This window comes from Python bivittatus, unplaced genomic scaffold, assembly GCF_059951505.1.
Source record: "Python bivittatus isolate LINGU-HERP-01145 unplaced genomic scaffold, Pbiv_v1 ctg000020_np1212, whole genome shotgun sequence".
Lineage (NCBI taxonomy): Eukaryota > Metazoa > Chordata > Lepidosauria > Squamata > Pythonidae > Python > Python bivittatus.
Window position 1 is genome coordinate 49,432,693 of NW_028277030.1, and position 20,958 is coordinate 49,453,650.

Genomic DNA, 20,958 nt, shown 5'->3' on the forward strand with positions numbered 1-20,958 from the left:
GGCAGGGTGGACTGGCTGGAGAAAAGGACAGCAGTATTTGCAAGGACAGACCAGAAGTCAGCGAGGACTTTGACAAAGGTACTGGAATTCCAAAAAGCTGAGGAAAGAGTTATTTTCCCTTTTTTCCATTCTCTTCTCTAGGCTTAAAGCAAGTCCAAGAAGTAAAAATACTGAAGCTGTGTAAAAGAGTGAGCATATCAAGGCTGTGATAAGAAATACTTACATGACTCAAAGAGGAAGGGAGTAAGACAATTAAGAAACTGTAAAAAGCTCTGTAAAGAAAAGTCTGTATAGAAATGTTTGTACAATTTGTTAAGCAAATGGAGAGGGATAAAAAGAGAGCGATAATAAGCACAATTTATTTACTAGAAAAGCATTGTAACACTAAATAAATATCATTGTCATTTAGAGAACTGTGTGTGTTTCTGTGTCTGGAAAATTCCTGCCGTTTTCCCAACCTTTAACATTCCTGTTATCAAAAGGTACAGATTTCTGCTTTTTTGATCTTTTGACATGGTTCCATTTTAAAACCATTATACAAAAAAAAATGTTCTTATTCCAAATGAAGAGTTCCGCAAAGTCTCAACTTCCTCTTCCAAAAAAACCTTTGCAATGTAAGAAAAACATTGCACCATGCAGATTCCTTTTGTCATCAGTAGATTCACTCCCCTTCCTCTGTCTCCTTCATGCTTACTTTTAAACTATAGTCTCCTTAGCATAAATGTGTCTTCTCTCATTCTTTGAAAATATCATATATAAAGATGATTCTATAGCATAACAATGTTTCCTCAACAGTGTGTCATTTACAAAACAGGAGTAAAACTGTTAAAAATATTGAATACCTACAGCCATTCATACTTTTCATAGCAAGCAGGAAGAATCTGCATAGCATTGTATTGTTAAAGCATGAGTAACTGGGGAAAATGCTAAAACCTTCTAAAACTCCCTATCAATTGGCCAATGCAAACTGTCCCATCTGAAGCTCTTTGGGGAAATACACCTATAAGACAATATAGGAATTATATCTAAGGTGGCAATGATTTGTAATACTTTTCAAGCATACCTCTCTTTGATGAAATTTCAATTTCAAAATCGTTGAAATAACTACTGTAAATGTGAAAGTCTGGGCCACAGGCATTTATATTAGCTTGATTAATGCCCAGTTCATAAACTGATACTGCAGTCATTAAGTTGCCTTTAGAGCATAGTGATGATGCTAGTTAACATGCAACATGGAACAGCTCTCCAGCAGGAGCAACAAAAATGTTTAGGGAGACTGTATTTAACCCTCTATTTTTCAATAGTAAGATTTGGTCATGATCCCAGATAAATATATATAATACAAATTATATACTTTTGCTCACATAATGGGATTTTCCAGAGCAGATTTGAGAGAGGGAAGGGGAATCATTTGCTACTAGATGCAGTTCGGTGAACTGAATGCTATACTTTCTGTACAACATCTGGTAGATTATTTCAACAGATCTATAAGTCTGATAAAAAGAAATCCAAAACTAAAAGAAGAAAACAGAACAAATAATTGTTTACAGATTTATATTCAAGCATTATAAGGGAGTTTTTTGGATGATTTATCTACTGCATTTTAGGTATTTTTAAGCAGTTTGCAAATGCAGGTAGTCTTCAGGTTACGACCACTCATTCAGCAACCATTTAAAGTTACTACAAAACTGAACAAGGGGGAGTTATGACTGGTCCTCAGAGTTCTGGCCATTGCAGCATCCCTGCAGTCACGATCCAGGCACTTGTGATTACAATGTGGCAGCGAGCCATGGTCATGTGATCATGATTTTCAACGTTCCCTACCAGCTTCCCACAAGCAAAGTCAGTGGGAAGCTGGCAGGAAGTTGGAAGGCGCTCCAGCCCCCACCGCTTTTTTGCCCACCTGCATTCCATAGCACCTGCCAACACACCTGCCAGCCTGCTTGCTTGGGATTCCCATCTCTTCCCACTTAACAACTGGGACTGCCATCACTAAGTGATGAGGTCACGTGATGTCGTGCTTTACAACCACATCACTTTACGACGGAAATTCTGGTCCCAATTGCCATTGAAACCTGAGGACTACCTGTATCTTTCATTTCATATTAATAGATGCTCTGAAAGTTCTAGGAGTAGAAAGGCAGGGTACAAATGAAAATAAAAATTAAGCAAATGAAAATTTACGTAGTTATTTTACATCAGTATCTAGAGTTGAGTTCAATATTCTTCATCTCTTTATGTTGGAGATTTTATGGGCTTCATAACAGTTTATCCATCTGCTTCCTACCAGGCAACAGCATATTTTAAAGCAATTCTATATATATATGAAAAAAGGGAAAAGTGAGATCCCATGTGAATTTCTTCCCCAGAGTCACTTTCTGCTCAGCCTTTTTATTTCTTTTGAGCTTCCTCCTCAAGCAATTGCCTTCACCTATTGTTCCTGTGTTAGGTCTGGGCTTCTGAACCCAGAATGGTCACCTTGTCTGATAAATCCCTTCTTACGCTAATCAATTTGCCTGTACCATTTTTCTTTTTCCCAATAGCTTATTTCTGGTAATAAGCTCTCTAGGCTGTGACATGTGATTTTTAACATAAAGTTATATATTTCCAAGATGTAGTAGATGAGTTTACATACCCTTCTCCAGCAACTCTTGCTATTTTTAGACGAAAATCTACTGAATTTAGACTGGGTGGCTTCCATTTCAAAATGTCATCACATCGTCCAGGCTTGTATTTCTTAAAAATAAATAAATAAAGGAAAAATTAAAGAACATTTACTTGTTTGCTTACAAGCCAGCATTTAATAACCTGTCAAATATTTAGGGGAAAAAGTTATAAGGTCATGCTTATACTATAACATCCTTTCTTTAGATGTATGACACAGAAAGCATTACAATTAGTACCTGAAAGAAGATAGGGACGTTATGAAGTTTATTAAAAAATCTTGATTCCATATATGCATGCACAATATATGTTATCCATGTTATTCATTTTAATCTTCTGAGGGGATTTATTGGGGAATTGATGCAGGTTGCACACAGTGAAGTGAGAGAATTCCCCACCTTTTCCAATTTCAGACTTTCAATTTCAGACAGTAATCAGATTTTGATTTTTCAAGTGTCTGATTGATAATTCATCAATGAGAGTGCTAGTAGCATATCTATGAATATGAGGCAGACATCCCAAAGTAGCAGATTAAAGAGAGGAAACCTAATATTGACCTAGAAGAAATTCCACACAAGTTTTAGGAAGATAAACAAATAATCATTACAATGTTGGGCAGCATACTGTTATGTCCAGTTATGCATACTAAAACCCACTGAAGTCAATGGGTTTAAGCAGATTCAAATGTGCATAAAAGCTGTTTAATGCTATAGGTGTTTGATTCATATGGATTTCATTGTATCCAATTTCCTTTTTTTTTCTGCACTATTAAATAGATGAAGCTAGCAAAAAAGAATAGCCTTTCTCACAATACAAGAACTCGGGTTTACCTGGTAAAAATCAACATGATTAATTGCCCTAGACAGAATTATCCTTCATAAAGCAATCTTACACCCATTAACAAGAGTCATTAAATTAAGTATACGTGCATTTAAATATTTTGCTTAAACTGTAAGATTATAACATAGGTCTTTGATTTCTTATACCCATTGCCCCAGAATTCTGCACTGTCTGCATCTTCTGCATTTCATTTCTCTTAAATCTACTGTTTACTATTTTTCCCGCCATAAGCACATTCTCCTTAGGCAGAATAATATTTCAGATGGCAAATGAAGTTGTATCTATAATCCTTGACCATAGCTGACTTCATAAATGTGTTAAACAGATGCCACAAGAATCTGGTCTATTATTTCTGTTCTGCTATCATGTTAACAGTGATATGTTGCCCAGCTTCTTCCTTACTTTTGTCTTTAGTCTTCTGTCACTCCACCCAGGTGCAGATACGATCTTTAATTAGATTTTTAGCATAAGCCTGCAATTCAGTGGTGCTGGCTGTCTCAAAAGGAACAAATGATGCCCTTATATGTTCCATTATATTGGATTTGATTAGTCCTATTGTGGCAAACACATTAGTCTCTAGTAGAATCTCTGAGCTCCAGATTCAGGGAAGAAACTGCAAACATTTTATCTGCATGCATTATTACTTCTCTAGGCAATCAACAACCTTTTTGTAAGGCAGGCCCATACATAATTGGCCACTCTCTCAGAGGACAAACAATCTCTTGAGGCTATGCTTCAGATCAGCTAGTACTGAGCAAAAGCTTACAATAAGTCGCTTTAACCAGAGGTTCCAAGAGTTATTTCATTAGATGCAATCCTGATAGCCAGATGTGGTTATATATTCTGAAATATGCAGTACATGAAAGTCTACTATGTAGGCACTTATTGAAGCAATCTTTGACTCAGCAAGGTCACAATGATTAACAACCATATTCCTGAGGGGAGGGCTAAAAAAGCTACAGATTTTTCATACATTTTTAATGAACATCCATGTTCTTAGCATGTAGAAAAAAGATAACAATTGAATATCCTAGAAGTAGAATTCAATACATTAGATGCAAGCAGTTCCAACCTGTTTTTAATTATCACAAAAATGCTAGGTAAAGTACTAACAATATAGTCCAGTGAAAGACAATAAACAACTTAATGCATATAATACAGGGAGGTACCTCAGGCATTGGTAGTATGGATGTACATTAAAGGGCTAACCCTTGTCCAGTTCATCAGGAACTCGAATATTAAAATTCAGCACATCACTACATTTAGCAGCTAGTCAAATACACATATGAATGGTATCAGGTATTTAATCATTATTGTAATATGGTCAGAAAGCAGTAACATCATTTTTTTCCAAAAGAAAAGAAAGGCCGAATTACTTATAGTTAGGCATACCCCAGAGAGACAAAAGCAAAACCATATAGGAAATGTTTCATAGTGAGCCCAGTGAGGAACAAACAGAAACTGTATCTTCTCTTTATATATTGGTATTGTTGCTCTTCTCCAGTAACAGCAAGATACAGAACAGCCACCCTTTACCAGCTCACACATTATTATCCCCCTCCTTCATAAGCTTTTTCTTATTTGTTGCAAGATGAAGAGGCATTGTTTCTCTCAAGAAATAACTGGATTATGTATTTCAAAAAGAAAAATGGAAACCTTGATGAGGTGAAATTGGCACTGCTTTATCTCTACCCTCAACCATGTTAAAACTTGTGAAGTTCTTCCTTGAACTATAATAAATGATAACTCTCAGAAATCATCTGTGTGGAAAAGGTACCTTTTTTTCTTTTAGGTATTTATTTATTAAATTTATGTGTTGCCCATCTCCCCTAGAGGATGACTCTGGGCAGCTCGCAACTAAAATCAAACAGTAAAAACAGTAAAAATATAAATATCCATAATAAATTAGCTAAAAAATAAGACTACATAAAAGACTATATACATAAAAAGACTACAAAATTCAAGATGACGGGGGGGGGGGGAGAATCAATTACCCCTTTACCAAGTTTCAGCCTTCCAGGGTTGGGCCTTTAGTTTCATCTTGTTTACTGCCAGTCATAAATATTCAAAATCATGACTTAAAATATAGGAGTGTAATTTAAATGCACTCAATTACACAATAATTTGCAAGCAAGCCATTGTATTCCTGTTGTCTGAGCCTCTGAAGCGGCTCTGCTTTTAAGGACTGGTTATTCATTGCAAAGAGAACAAGTTATTAACATCTGAAAACCAGTGCTGACAATTTTCAGAAAGGCATGGAAATAAGCAGCAAACACAAACCTCCCACGGAAAGAATTTCTAGAATGCAGTGGTCTGCAGAATCTGAACAATCTTCCCAAATTAATTTACATGCTGTGTAATATTTTGCCGCATGCACTTCCACAGTCCTCTGTGTCCTGCTTAAATGAATGATGAAAGATTTTATAGACCACATGACAGCAAGTAATTAAAATCTGTTGCCTGAATAGCATTACTGCAACATTGCTTGTTTGCTCCAATAAAATGCATAATCTTAAAAGTGAAATAGACCTACTCAGTTTATCAAATACACATACGTTTTCAAGTGAAAAAAGATGATTCTATTTACTGCAGGGGAGAAAAAAAATTATAATAGGAGGCAGATAGTTTAAGTTTGGAGGGCTTGGCATCTCTTAGTATCAAGATTTTGATCTCTTTTGCCAGCCCCTAAAAATCTTCCAAGGAACATTAAGTTTTTCCAGAATAAATTTGAAGACTAGCTAATCTAATAGCCCATTTGTTTTTAAGGAAACAAAACAAAACCGCCAAAGATATCTGACTAATAAGATAGATCAGAGCTCATTTTGACATTTCAGTTGTTAAATTAGTATCTTTCGTGTCACAGTTTCTTCCAAAACCACAGCTTTCCCACACTCTGTCACTCCATTATTTGGAAATCACTGCTTGCAATTAATTAATATGTAACTGGGGGGAGACGAATGGGCAGCTGAAAGCTTTTGTCCATGTAATGAGTCATTAAAATGATCACAGTCAATGCAAACACATTTGAATTGACATAATCATAACTAAGCGAGAGACGCCTTCACTTCTATTGTGAATGGATACATTTTTGCAGTGACTCCAGTACCTGAAAAGATTTGAGTTTTATTCCAGACCAGCAGTTAAAAGAACTTTAGTGGCAATTTCCTAAATGCAGTACCTAAGAGTACTGACTACTGACCATTTCTATATATCTTTCTATCTTTCTATCTTTCTATCTTTCTATCTTTCTATCTTTCTATCTTTCTATCTATCTATCTTTTTATTTATTGTTTAATATATTTTTACTTGATATAAAATATACCAGTTGCTGGGAAATATAAGCAGATGACTGCTCTTATATTCGTGTCTTGCTTTGGGGTTTCCCATGAGCACCTGGTTCGCAAAAGTGGGAATTAGGATACTGACTTAGAAGATCCTTTAATCTAATCCTGCAATGCTCTTGGGTTTTTAACAGGTGATACATAGTACTTCAAAGATTTCATTCACCTTCTCCTGGATTATATGTGGTAGGCTTTGACCCATGTATGTGGGGAGGCTGCAGCAGATCCTCTAGTGGACTTCCACAGACCACTGAGTTACTTTCTTAACAAAAGTTAATTTAGTTTCATACATGCTAGCCTATGTACACAGTTCTAAAGAAGGGTGGGACAAAAATATAACAAACTAACTACAGAAGATTATAGATGTTCAGCTACACCAATTTAGCAATGCTAAAATATATCTTCATTGCTTTACCATTATACTGTCTGATACAACATCAAAACATACAAAAGTCAATAAACTCAAAAACAAAATTTCCTTTTCTTCCTCAAGTCACTAATGAATTGTCTTATGCTCCAGCTTTCTTCCATGATCTAATTGAATGAACATAACATATTCCTAGCATGGGTGTTTAGTTGCGGGGAATGAAAACAACAAATTATATTACTGTCATTTGCACACATAAGTTGCAACACAATGACTATGTGCTTTTTGATATTTTTTGATAACACTACTTTTTTTATAGGTTTAAATTGTATGATTTTTTTTAAAAAAGGACCCCATGTTCTAGAATAGAATCACAGAATAAGAGAGTTGGCAGGGGCCATGTATGCCAGGAAGTCTAACCCTCTGCCCAGTATAGATATCCAAATTACAGCATTCTAAACTGATGGATGTCTGGCCTCTGCTTGAACACATCCCATGAAATGATACTCAATGCCTCACTGGGTAGCTGGTTCCACTGTCAGACTGCTCTTATTTTTTAACGTGGGATCTGCCTTCCTGTAACTTAAATCCATTATTCCATGCCCTGCACTCTGAAATAAAAGAATAAAACTTGACTTTCTTCTATGTGCCATCCTTTCAGGTATTTGAAGAATACTATCATATCCTGCCTCAGCATCTTTTCTCAAGTCTAAACATACCCAGCTCCTGCTGGGTCAGTCAATTTACAATTAGCTACTATTTCAAGATCTTTTTCAAAAGTACCATTATCAAGCCTACACCCATGCATTTGATTTTTGTTTCTTAAGTGAAGAACTTTGCACTTGTCTTTATTAAAATTCATTCTATTTCAGCCCATTTCTTGAACCTATTAAGATAATTTTATTTCTGTCTTCTGAAGTACTAGCTATCCAGCCCAATTTTGTATTATCTGCAAATTTGATAAGCATCCCCTCTACCTATTCATCCAAATCATTAATGGATGATAATGGAAATACAAGGTAAATCACTGCAACACCCATTGAAGTCGTTCTCCAATATGATAAGGATCACTGATGAGCACTTCTTGAGTACAATTTTCAAGCCAGCTATGCTTCTACTTGTCATGCCATCTAGCCCACACAGGAGAAGGAACTGCCTTATGTCAAGTCAGTCTTTTATCCATCTAGCTCAGTACTGTCTACACTGACTATTAGCTACTCTTCAATGTTTCAGACTTGAGTGTTTTCCCAGCTTCGCCTGGAAAAGCAAGGGATTAAATCTGGGACTTCTGTATGCAAACTAGAGGCTCTATCCTCTAAGCTACAGCCCTTTTTTAATTTTGAAAACACAGTGAGCATTCTGCATTAAGTAGCAGTGGTGCTTATGGTGTCTTTTGCAGTACATACAGGCAGAAATGAATATATTTGGCCAGTCTTTGCAGCTCACTTATGTCCATGTTGTTGATCAGCTGGTTTTTCATCAGCTAACTGAAAATAACTTATTTGAATGTTATGCTGCACCAATGCTCTTAGACCTATATACTTGTTTCTGGAACTGTGGGGTTTTGTGTCTGGTTGCACATTTAGCAAGGTAGGGAAAGCATGCTGAGCGAGGCTTCTTGTATTCTTTCCATCCCCTTAATCATAGTTCTGCTCTGGCTACATGGCAAGGAAGGAAGAGGGAAGGCTTATAATAAAGAAATCAGCAACATTCTCAGTAAGAACCTAACTGCCTCTTCCTGAGGGATGCATTGGGGTTTTTTTTTCCCCCTAGAGTGTTCTTCTCTGCAAACCCCAACTAGATCAAGCATGTTTATGAATTTGACTTTTATTTTACCATTCCCCAAATTTGGTCCTGTTCCATATTGTTTTTGGAGAGTTATCCTGCTGACAGTCCCCAGACCCTTTATATAATTCAGAGGAATAATTATAACATCTGAGTTGGAAATAATGCAACCTTCTTTTTTTGTTTCCACCTTTTGTGTTTAGGTAGACTCACCACTGCACAGAGTTGCCCCCAAACCCTGAATTTCTTAATTGTTTTTTAAGAGACAGTTATCACTTCATACCAGAAAAGGTAAAATACAATCTTCCTTATCTGGTCCCTCTGGCAATCACAGGTATGATTGCTCATTCATTGGCTAAAAACAATAAAAAGCAGGAAAATATTTCCATTACAAAATTAATAGAAAAGTGAAATGATTTCTTTTATAACTTTGCTTCTAGAAAGGATAGACATAAATGATTTTTTTAAAATTAAAGCTTGTTCATGGAGGATATGCGATTCATAGCCAAGGTTGTGCTGGGGTTGCAAATACCCATGATCCTCATGACTATGATGCACCAGTCCCAATTGTCCAGTATGAAGTATTACAAAGACCATACTAGTTCAAGGAAAATACTATCATGACATAGTTGGCAGTGATCTAAACTATGGTTAGTGACAAGGAGCTTTGATGGCTGCCACTATGAGCTCTTCTATATTTCCTATGCAGTTGCCTTTCCAAGGCAGATTCCAACTTGTCATTCAGTTGTGATGGGGTCTCCAACCCAGGAGAGATTCATCTGTGATTAAAAAACAGAGTGGTGATCTTGGGAAAATGGCAGACCTCAACCATGATAGAAACATTAAAAAATGCATCAGAAATATCCACCAATATAAGCCAGTCTCTTCTGCTAAGCAATGAAGAAATAGATGTTACAATCAAAATCTGGAACTGATGATGTTGAATGAAATTGTTGATGTCTCACAGATCAAGGACGGGATGCAATTTTTCATTCCACAATGGGATAGGATAAAATAATGGGAGTAAAACCTATTTCATTTGTCTGGCAGAAAGCAGAATAATTCCCCTTTATGTTCTTTTGTATTCAGTTTCAACTGATGGAAAGAAAGTATCTGATGACAATAAGGCATAAATAGACACACACACACACACACCAAATTCCAAACTGTATCCCTGATCAACAACAGTTAACATCCAAAGAAAATAGCTGAAGGCAACTCCTTCCTCAAAAAAGATTCAGGTAAGGGTTAAAGGATAGTTTGACCCGTGCAAGTCAGCAACTATCGTAAGTTCCTGATACACCTTATTCGATCTATCTATCTATCTATCTATCTATCTATCTATCTATCTATCTATCTATCTATCTATCTATCTATCTCTATCTATCTATCTATCTATCTATCTATCTATCTATCTATCTATCTTTTGTTTTTTCTTTTATGCAATTAAGGGCTGCCCACACTATGACATATCTTCTTGGAACACTTCCCAGAGAACCATCTCTAAGTATATTAAAACTATCCATACATCCTCAGAAATCCAAATGAAATGAATGATACTTTTCAAAAGTAAACTGCATTATCTTTCAAAGAAATCAAGCAGCAGACCTCTGCTGGCAGACAAGCCTTCCCAAGTGTGGTCCTTCCAAGAAATATTTGATTTCTCTTGCTGCCAACTTTTTCCTTCAGAAGGAAAGAAATGCGCAGGAAGATCAGCTATCAATTGAACTACAGATTCCAAATCATAGGAAGTAAGAATTCCACTTTATTCTGCTTCAATGATACGCCACCTAGAGTATGTTCTGGGCATTTCACTTTAAGAAAGACTAAAACAAATGGGTAAAGATTCAGAAAAGAGTAAATCAGAGGATGAGAAATTAAGTCCTCTGTACAGACTGAAGGAACTGAGAATGCTTCATCTTGAGAAGACTGAGTGGAGGTAAATGAAAGAATGTCAATCAAAAGAAGCTTACGCTAGTTCTTGTCATTTTACAGAATAGGAGAAAAAATAATGGACTTCAGATACAGGAAAACAGATTCTGGCTGAAGGTTAGGAAAAAAAATCCTAACTATAGAAACAGTTTGATAGTGGAAATAATCACTCTAGAGAGGTATTGGGTTTCCCTTCACTGGATATATTCCAGTAAACAGTGATCTGTCAGGGGTACTTAAATCTGGCTCTACAATAAGGAAAGGGATGGACTCAGTGGCTTAAACAGCTTATGATCTTGTAATAGAGGGATGGTGGGGAATATATGGCTGTGAACATAGCTAAAAGTATCAGTACCACATGAAGTACTGAAACCAAAGACATTGTCTGAGATAGTTATTGCAGCCAAAGGTTTCCTAACACTGTATTTATTGGTACTGATACTACTATGTGAGAAACCTGAGGAGCCTGTTCTCATGACAGAGTTCTAAGCCAAGATAATACAGCATAATGTCCTTGCTTGAGTAGTGTGAAGCTTTAGTAGTGGCAGCACTACATAACAAAATGTTCAGTGGACACAGTAACTAATGAAGAAAAGAGACAACATTCCCAAAAATTACTGTAACATGGTTGAAAGAAAATGTGGAGGGTGCTCTCTAGACAGAATGAAACAAGAGCTCATCTCTAGAATGTTCCAAGAATGCCTGTGCAAGCATAGGACAAACCTGCACGTGATGAACAGAAATCATAGTGAAAAATGTACAGACATTACATAAACATTTTCCATGAGACCCTAAAACATCAAGCCTCCCTGGTATTTGCCATAAAATATCCCAAGAGTCACATATGTCAACAACAAACAACTATCTTGCTTGAAAAAACCCTGTCTCACAAAGATTTCTCTTTTGTATCACACGTAGGTTAAATCTGAAGCTGGGCTCCAAAAAGTCTGGCAACAGGAGATCAACAAAAATGGCTTGAAATATTAATAATTTTTTCAAATATAGGTCCACAGAGGTACTGATTTAGTGGGCAGCCACTTACCTCCAGCGATGACAAAACTCTCTGACTTCTGCAATGCGTTTCTCATAAATCTCCATCTATGATAAAGCATATTAAAGCTTTATACCCCTGAAATATTTCCTTAAAGAGGAAACAAAATTCCATAATTGGAATATCATATTGGAATTCGGAAATTTTGCAGCCTGACTAAATAATTACAGTTAAAAGGTTAAAAAAAGAAAAGATTACTCTCCAGTCATGCATTTTATAAATTTCTTCCTCTGTCACATTTAGAATTACAATTAGGCAACAACTTCTGGAAGTCTCTGGGAGCTGTTCACAGGTCTTTCAGACAACCTGGGGCCTTTGTTTGTACACTTCTGTCCTATGGCATCTATTTTAGGATGGAAATAAGAATTCAGATATGAAAAAGTCACAATTTAAACAACGGTGCTGTTTATTGCCATGGATACCAATAATTTCATGACTATATTTCATATGTTATGAAATTTAGCATAGGAAATCATTTTTTTTAATTTTCTTAATTGTTTTTACTGCTGATGGTTTTGTTTGCCAAAAGATAGTAATATGGCAATGCAGTGGAGCACTGAGACAGCTCAGAGGAGTTTCCAAAACAGTCCACACGTGCAAATAACCAGACTGCTTTAACAATGGGAAAACAGGTGATTCATATGTATTCCTGTTTTTGAAGGTTTTACACAGCTCAAGATTTATCTTAAACTGGAACTGTTTGAATAAACGGATCATTATTGTTTTTCCCATAACTTTCTCCATAGCTTCAGGTTACTTTAGAGATTTGCTTTTAAAAAAATAAGACTACCAGACACAGCTGCCACTAACCTAGGATTTTTATGAATAGCATAACAGATTTTCAATACCTGGAATTAAAATTCGATTAACTCCAAGCCTAATCCATTTTGCCAGCCTGGCCCATCTAATTCATGGGCCTTGGGTGAGCCACAGCTGGCAAGGCTTCATCTGGAGTGCCAACAAAATTCTGGATTGGCTGCCCTGCACTCTTCCCCCTTCACCCACTCACATCTGTTTCTACCTCCCTCTTTTGCATGGGTAGTGCCACTTTCACTATACAAGGAAAGACACTTGAATTATAACTTGGTTGCAAAAATACTTGCAATATTTCAATAGTTTTCAGAGTCTTTAAGAAAAAAAACTGTCAGATCAACATGTTTTATTGTATATTGTATTTGTAATTACAGAGTATAATTGTCTATTTCTCATGCACCAGCATTTAAAACTCAGAGCTCAAGCCTCATTAAACATCTTATTTCATAAAGCAGCTAATCCTTTTCATGATATTCTATTCTACTGAGTAAAAAAGAAACATGACCACATTTTATCCACAGATTTAGATATTTATAATTAAAACCATTATTTCTTTGATAGTCCAGACCACACCTGAAAATGTTCAGATTTAGAGGAAAGCAGCTACAAAAGTTATCAGCTTTTATTTCTGCAAAGGATTGCTTCTTTTTGCTTCTAAATGCAAAAATCATACCACAAAAATGGGCATTTTTGCTACTGAATTTTGGCAATATAATCTGGGAACACAAAAACAGATCAAGCCAGGCCACAGATTGCCTACCCTTGTTTAATATATGTTAAATGATACCATAATCAAGCACAGCAAGTTGTAACTTTGAGATGAAGATAAAGGCAAAAAAACTGAATTTCTAATTGCCCTAGTCATGCAACATTCAAAAGGGCACTGCCCATAATCCCAAGGCCTATGACAACACTTGAGATTGCTGGACAAATCATGAGCTTTACATGTCCTGATAGAGATCACTGGGATTGACACAAGTATCCCAGAGAGAAAAAGAAAGTACATATATTTTTTAAAAATCTTTAAACAGTGGATTCAAGGACACTGAAACAATAAAGTTGGTAGTTCCTTGATCATTTTCCTGTAAACAGCGAACCAAAATGAGCAGTTTACAATGCCCCATTGCCCCAGTCCCCAGCTTTGCTAACTATACTATGAAGAACATTATTGTTAGTGGAGCTAAGAAAACCACCATAGCAGTTTTTGTTGGCTCTCTCAAACATGGCATTCTTGGATAGTTACTCCTCATCCATAAAAAAACAGTCTATTGTGAGCTATTCTCCTCCCCCTCAACCAAATGCTCTGTAGGACCTGATGAAACTCTGGCAGAGTTTAATTCAACCTGGGTGTCTAAAAAGATAGATTTTAAAAAATCACATCTCCACTACAACAAGCTCACGTGTGCTCCATTTTACACACCTAGACACTTTTCTCATATCCTTCATAACCCACATAGAAGGGCATTTTACATTGGCACAATTTGATGCCCTGCTCTCAGTGGTCAGGATTATCTTCACATGTTCTGAAACAATGATTCAAGGTTGACTTCACAGCACATCTGTTGCTAGACTGTCCTTTTTATCACATTGTGATTCCCTCAAACCATTTATTAACAAGTTTTCTTGCCTGTCATAATCAGTGATTATAGATCAGCTGCTGCAAGATCATTGCACCAAAACATCTAGTCACAAAATTCCTAGCTGCAGCTATGGCCATTACGAACCAGCAGGTTTGTTCCACAACTAGCTACGCCCAGGTTCTTTCTTTTTCATCTCTCTCTTCTGCAATTGCTCTAGGTCCTCCCACCAATCTCTGTATAGAACCTCAATATCTTTTGTAATACTTTACTCTTTGCCAAGTTTGACCTACTCATTATGTTGACCTTTGCTATGCTCTATATACTTTTGTGTGTATTGTATATTTTTTATTATTGTACATCTTACTTTTTTGTTTCTATTTTCTTCCTTATGGTCTATGGCCATTTACAAATAAATAATAAGTGAATATGGCAACAACCAAACATGTTTCTATAATGCCAGATTTGCACTAAGCCTTTGAGATAATGATGATGGTGGTGATGACTGTTGCTCTTTATTTTAATTCTCTCACTGAGAATATTTATAAAGTGGTTACTTCTTGTTCTCCCCTGTATAGTACATACACATCTACAAATAGCAGTCTCTCAAATGAAAAGCTCAAATCATTGTACAGGGTTGAATTAAGTAAGACACAATACATCTAGACCTTTTTCCAGGATGGCTTCATATATTTGAAGAAATTATTTTATGACTTGGATTCAAAGAACATCACAATACAACATACAAGAAACAACATTTTCCTTTCAAAATGTATATTCTAATGTATTTGATGAGTTTTAATTACATTAAATGCATATCCTCATAATATATCTAGATTAAAATTGCTACTGCTAAATTTAACTGTGCTTAATTCTACAAGAATAAATTTCAATAGAGTTAATTGGAGGAAAAGATGTGATATTTCATTTTTTCTGTCAAGTTATCAAATTCCAAAAGACTTAGAAAGTTGAGAAAGGAAAGGAAAGGAAAGGAAAGGAAAGGAAAGGAAAGGAAAGGAAAGGAAAGGAAAGGAAAGGAAAGGAAAGGAAAGGAAAGGAAAGGAAAGGAAAGGAAAGGAAAGGACTGTCATCTAGATATTATTCTACATTTTAATATGCTTATCCCAGAAAAACAGTACTGTATGATATTTTCAAAGCCAGAAACATATAGTTCTCAACCTCAAAAGTTAGAAACATGGGCCGCTGAATAGCCAGTAATAAAAACACACTGATTGGTTTTAGGTAATAAAATCCTGCTTTAATTCTGGAGTACACCCACCATAACAAGTGTTTATTCTTTCCAAAACAATAGAATGTTGGAAACAAATTATGTAAAGGGGCTCAAATCTTTTATCAACAGGATAATTCTCCCAAAATGGAACAGAATGGGACTAAAACTGATATACTGGGAGAAGCCAGCAAAAGAGAGACTGAATTCAGAAATGGGCTAGATTTGGCTGGAGGCTGCAGAGAAAAGTATTCTAGGGGAAAAAAAACCCTCCGCTCTATCCCTATGGGAGAGGCACTTGGGCAGCAGCATGGAATGCTGCTGATTGCTCCAATCTGAGCCCCACTCCCTCTTCATCACACGACCCAGAGGAAACAGACAGAAAGAGACACGACACAACGTTACTTCATTACACAGAAGAAAACATAGATGCCTCTTAGCCGTTGGTGAAAAAGGGGTTCAAGAAGGCATGTTCCACATGCTTCCCCTAACTTGTTAATATATAGAAAGAACTTGTTAATATAAGCCAGGATATAAATTTGTTTTTCAAAATAAACTTTCATTTATATATTACTTACTTCTGGCTAATAAAAATCACTGGGCAAGCATAAAGCACCACCAAATATGCAGTGCCATTTACTTTTGGTATAATGCAGAGAAACTAAAGACTACATGCTGAAGACTACATCTAGAATTCCTATCTAGCTAGGGGAAAATGAAAGACTGGAGTATTAGCTGTCAGTAGAGGCATTCCAGAATAACTTTTGAGAAGAACATGAACATGGCTTCATCAGGAATATAGGCTATAATACCAACATTTTGAGAATAAAAAAACAGAATAAAATTAGATGTCTCCCTATCCAAGAAATATTTCAATGCCTATAACAATAATAGCTTTCACTAATAATATTTATAAATAGAACCACAGAAGTTTGATGGGAAAGTCTGAATGATTCATTTAAAATTAATTTTAAAAACATTTGCATATTATAATAAAGAGGAATGGATTAGCTAAAATGAAATAGTGGAATCAGGTCAGTGGTTGAACCTAGAAATGTACTATGACTTCAACCACAGGAGACAGTTATGCCATTTTGATCATCTCTGGTATATCATATTCATTCTGTAAAACAAAGTTGAAAAGAAGCAGCACAACTGTAGTTGTGACTTCTTTTCCTTCCAGGATGGAGAATTTTAAAAAAGCAAAAAACAAAAGAACATGGGAAGGAAAGCAACTTGATAAAATAGGATTATTTGTAATGTAAGATATAAAGAAAAAACACACCAGAAATGGCAATTAGAATCATTTCTGCACAAAAATTACAAAAGCTGCCAGCAGATTGCTACTGCATTTGTCATAATTACTGTCCAAGAAAAAATGACTAGTATATTTATATAAATGTATGTTATACCACGTCAAACTGTTATATTTTTTATGCTTCAACAGCTCTTAATGTATTAATTTCATCACAATGCTATATAGAAATCATACTGAAAAGATGCAGTTTACTTAGAATGGGGGGGGGACTGTGGTGATACTTACATATGTATATGTATACATCCACATACACGCACATAGTTTGACAAGATATATTTTACCACCCACTATGCATGTCAGAGGACAAAACCTTTCCTAGGTTCAAGGCCTACCAACATTTGTAAGCAAATGTCATGGAAACCAAAGCTCTCTCCATGGTAACATCACTCTTGGAACAGCACCTAGCCACAACCACACTGAACAAACTGTAACCTTGTCTTGGAGTGTAATACTAGTTTTTGTTCTACAATATTCAATGTATCTGACAACTGTGAAATGTAATCAGTAACTTCAAATGCAATGTTCAGTGAAAGCCTGAATATCTCAAAAGTAAAGTCTTCAGCTATAAAATTGTAAAATGTTCTGAATGTGTCAGAAAATCCTCAAAAATGTTTAATTTACTAAAGCTTAGATACATTATTCAGTCAGTTCATACAGAGAAGTCACATTTGCTATATTTCTACTGCCAGTGCATATTTATTCTACTGACTATGATTCTTAGAACAGAATTCAATTTCTTGAGAATCAAGCCTTTGGGATTTTCTTTTTCTTTTAAAACAAATTTGCAGGTTTCATAACTAATGAGATATGCTTCGAAGAACTGTGGTGCCTAGTTAGATTTTAAAAGCTACAAAGTTAATTAAATCTGATTTTGAATAAAACTAAATAAAAGATTCAAAGACAGGCTTCTCTCATGACAAACAAAACCAGAATCATGAGAATAACAATTCCAAAATAGGTTAAATTATGCAAATTGTTTCAAAGTTTTACATAGTGCAATTCAATTTTCTGGTGCAAAATTTGGATTGGCTGGCAGATAATTTGATTTTTTAAAAAGGAGTGCAGAATATAAATAGCTTTTGCTATTTTTAAAGATATGAACACCTTGAGAAATGCAACTATTTGAATTTTTTATAACTTCATCCACTAATTTAAACAGATATTTTTCTTTTCAGGCTTCTGAAGCTATATTTAATAAACATATGTCTTCCCCCCCCCCCCCCAAGTTAAAAAAATCCCGAAAGGCAGCTAGGTAAAGGAATGCATTATATGTGGTTTACCTCATATGGAGAACTTGGTAATTAATATGAATCATGTAACAATATTAGCTTTCTTTTATTTACAGAATTGTTACATCTTGATTAGGAATTCCTCAAATAATTGTCCAAATGTGATTTAAATATTTTAACTATTCAGCAAGTATTAAGAATCCAAATTTGCTGTGGTTTCTATGATGGGATCCTGATCTGTAATTAAATGCTCGCAGGTACAAATAGGATGCATATATATTTTTTCATTGCAGCTCAGACTATATTTTAAATGAATTTGGGAGGTTATATATTATTTAAACATATGGTAAAATTAAGATACAATCAAAGTGAAGTTTCCCACAGAGATAAAGTTGGTTTATTTTAGTCTAAGTGTTCAGCTATACATAATAAATCGGGTCTCAGTTCAGTCAGTCATTTAATTACTGAAAATGCAATTCAATTTAATAACACATGATTTTAAAAGTTAAGATCTCATAGGATGTTGCAGAATTAACTGCAAATATCTATTTTAAGTTTCTGTATCTCTGTATCTCAAACTTAAAAAGCGGGGAAGGAGTAAGAGATATAATTAATACCCAATAAGGATATTTTTACACAGTATTCTCAAAACAGATAATAAATGACAGAAGTAGGTGAGCTTTAATCCCATGCACAGTATAGATAGGAGAAACAGGATGCATCAAATTCATGTTATTCATTTTTCCAAATGCACAGCTGCAAAGACAACATTAACACCTCAAGAAATTCAATTACTTCCTGTTATAAGAGCAAATTTGCTCATGAATTCTGACTTCATAATTTCACAAGACAATATATCTGAGAATGCCTGTTAGAGACACTGATGCACGGTTTATGTGTTTTAGCATAATGTTATCCATTATTTATTGTTCACACATTAATTTCTCCTGCGTCTGAAGCACTGAACAATCAAGCATTGTAAAAGTAAAACAATGCACATAAACAAACAGACATACCATCTTCAAAATCTGCTGATACTATGTTGCTTCTGTAATCTATATTCTCTCTCTTTAACACCATTCAACAATGTGCTTTAATTTACTTACTATTCTTCATTAATAGTTAACAGATAGGAATGTCTCACTTACCCCTACTGTGCTTCTTACACATGACCTTGGAATAGTCTCCAAATGTTTGCATGCTAGCAAAGTTTGCACCCCATAGGCAAGGGAAACTGTTCCTTATTAATGTTGCTGTAACCCACCATACCGTTAAGAAGCAGAAATAGATATGGACAAGATTTGCTGGGCCATTAACTAATGTACCTGGGTGATCTTTGTGGGACAGTACTCACAAATGTTTGGGATTACCATTCAGGGATTTGTGGCATTTTAGGGCAAAATTGCTAGATGATAACTAGCTGACTTTCTCCACAGCAGGCTATGAAAAGACAAAAAGATCGTACGAGTGTCAGATAAAGGTCTGCATTATCTGAGCTACAGGGATTCTTCCCAGCCTTTTTCCAGAGAGTACTGCATCCAGCATTTGACCTTCCAACATGTTCTTTACATGTTTATTCCAACAATAAACATGTAAAGAAACAACAACACTTTTTTTGGTCAGATAAATACTGACTCTCTGGTGATATGCTAACACTTTCCCAGAGATACCTGCATGTTTCTTATACATGCTAGTAGCTAAACAAGCTGCCTGGAATTGTACTGAATTTTTTAATCATTCCCACCTATAAGAGCTATTCAAACAAGGCTAGTTATTTGCAGTTTTTGGAGAAGGTATTGTTAACCAATTTGAACCCATGCATGCAAAGATGAACCCTTTCTTATTTTCAGGATTCTCAACTGTGTGTGCCACGTTGTCACTGTGGAGGTTGTCCGAGTGCCCTCTAAAAGATTATACTATATGTGTATGGTAAGAGGAATGTAGGTATGTATTATTTTACTTTGCTTGCATGTCGCCCATTCCAAAATGAGTACGATGACAGAAGATATATTTCCATATTGCTCTATGTGGATTGCTTGTATCCATGGATGGCTAATATAGGGGGAGCAGCATGTCATTCTTTATTTGTCACCAAAGAAATAGCTTGCAGAGTTGCTATATTTTTTTAATTCTGAAGGTTCCCCCCAATTTCATAATATTAAAGGTACAATTCCTGACAACATTGTGCAAGTTTTAGGCTTGTGTGTGTGATTGCTGGCTTGCTTTGACCAAGAATGTCTAGCCTTTAAAAGGTGTATTCAAGTCTATCTATGAAGAAAATGGGTACTGTGGTTAAGATAACATAAAAGTGATTTAGAATAACATTTCTGGGAAATTTGCTATGGAAAATGTTTTTAATGGATATCTATTCACGGCCAGAAAATGTAGCTCTAAGGGTCAGAACTGCTGTAGAAAACATACACCGTGTTCCTTACAAAAGGGCAGTCAACTACCTTGGCATGAGAAGTGGCCAATTTCACAAGTAATTAATTTAATTTTTAGAGGAAGAAAGGAGGCACAGAGAGACATGACTACCAATGAAGTTAAAAATATTTGCTTCTGATTATATAAGCCACAAGAAACTTAAGTATCTATCTATCTATCTATCTATCGTGTGTGAAAGTGGTTATCCTGCTATAAAAATAATTTATTTCTAAGAAGCATTGTGCCCATTTAAAAATAAGGGAAATACTCTGAAAATAACCAAGGGTGTCTTAAAATGTTAAAGCATGGAAAACAGAAATCATCTGTCTCTTATCACACTCCATTTTTCAGTGGTGCTATCCTGTCTGTTTTCCTGGATGTAAGGCTAA

The 20,958-nt window shown here is 35.5% G+C and overlaps 1 protein-coding gene across 2 annotated transcripts in view; it reads right to left on the reverse strand.

The window, feature by feature from the left end:
- RNGTT (RNA guanylyltransferase and 5'-phosphatase) overlaps positions 1 to 20,958 on the reverse strand; it is a 132,426-nt gene that overhangs the window by 20,436 nt on the left and 91,032 nt on the right. For both annotated transcript variants that reach the window (XM_088138398.1, XM_007421783.4), the window contains one exon: positions 2,636 to 2,736. In XM_088138398.1, the coding sequence (XP_087994524.1) occupies positions 2,636 to 2,736 (101 nt within the window). The remainder of the gene's footprint in view (positions 1 to 2,635; positions 2,737 to 20,958) is intronic.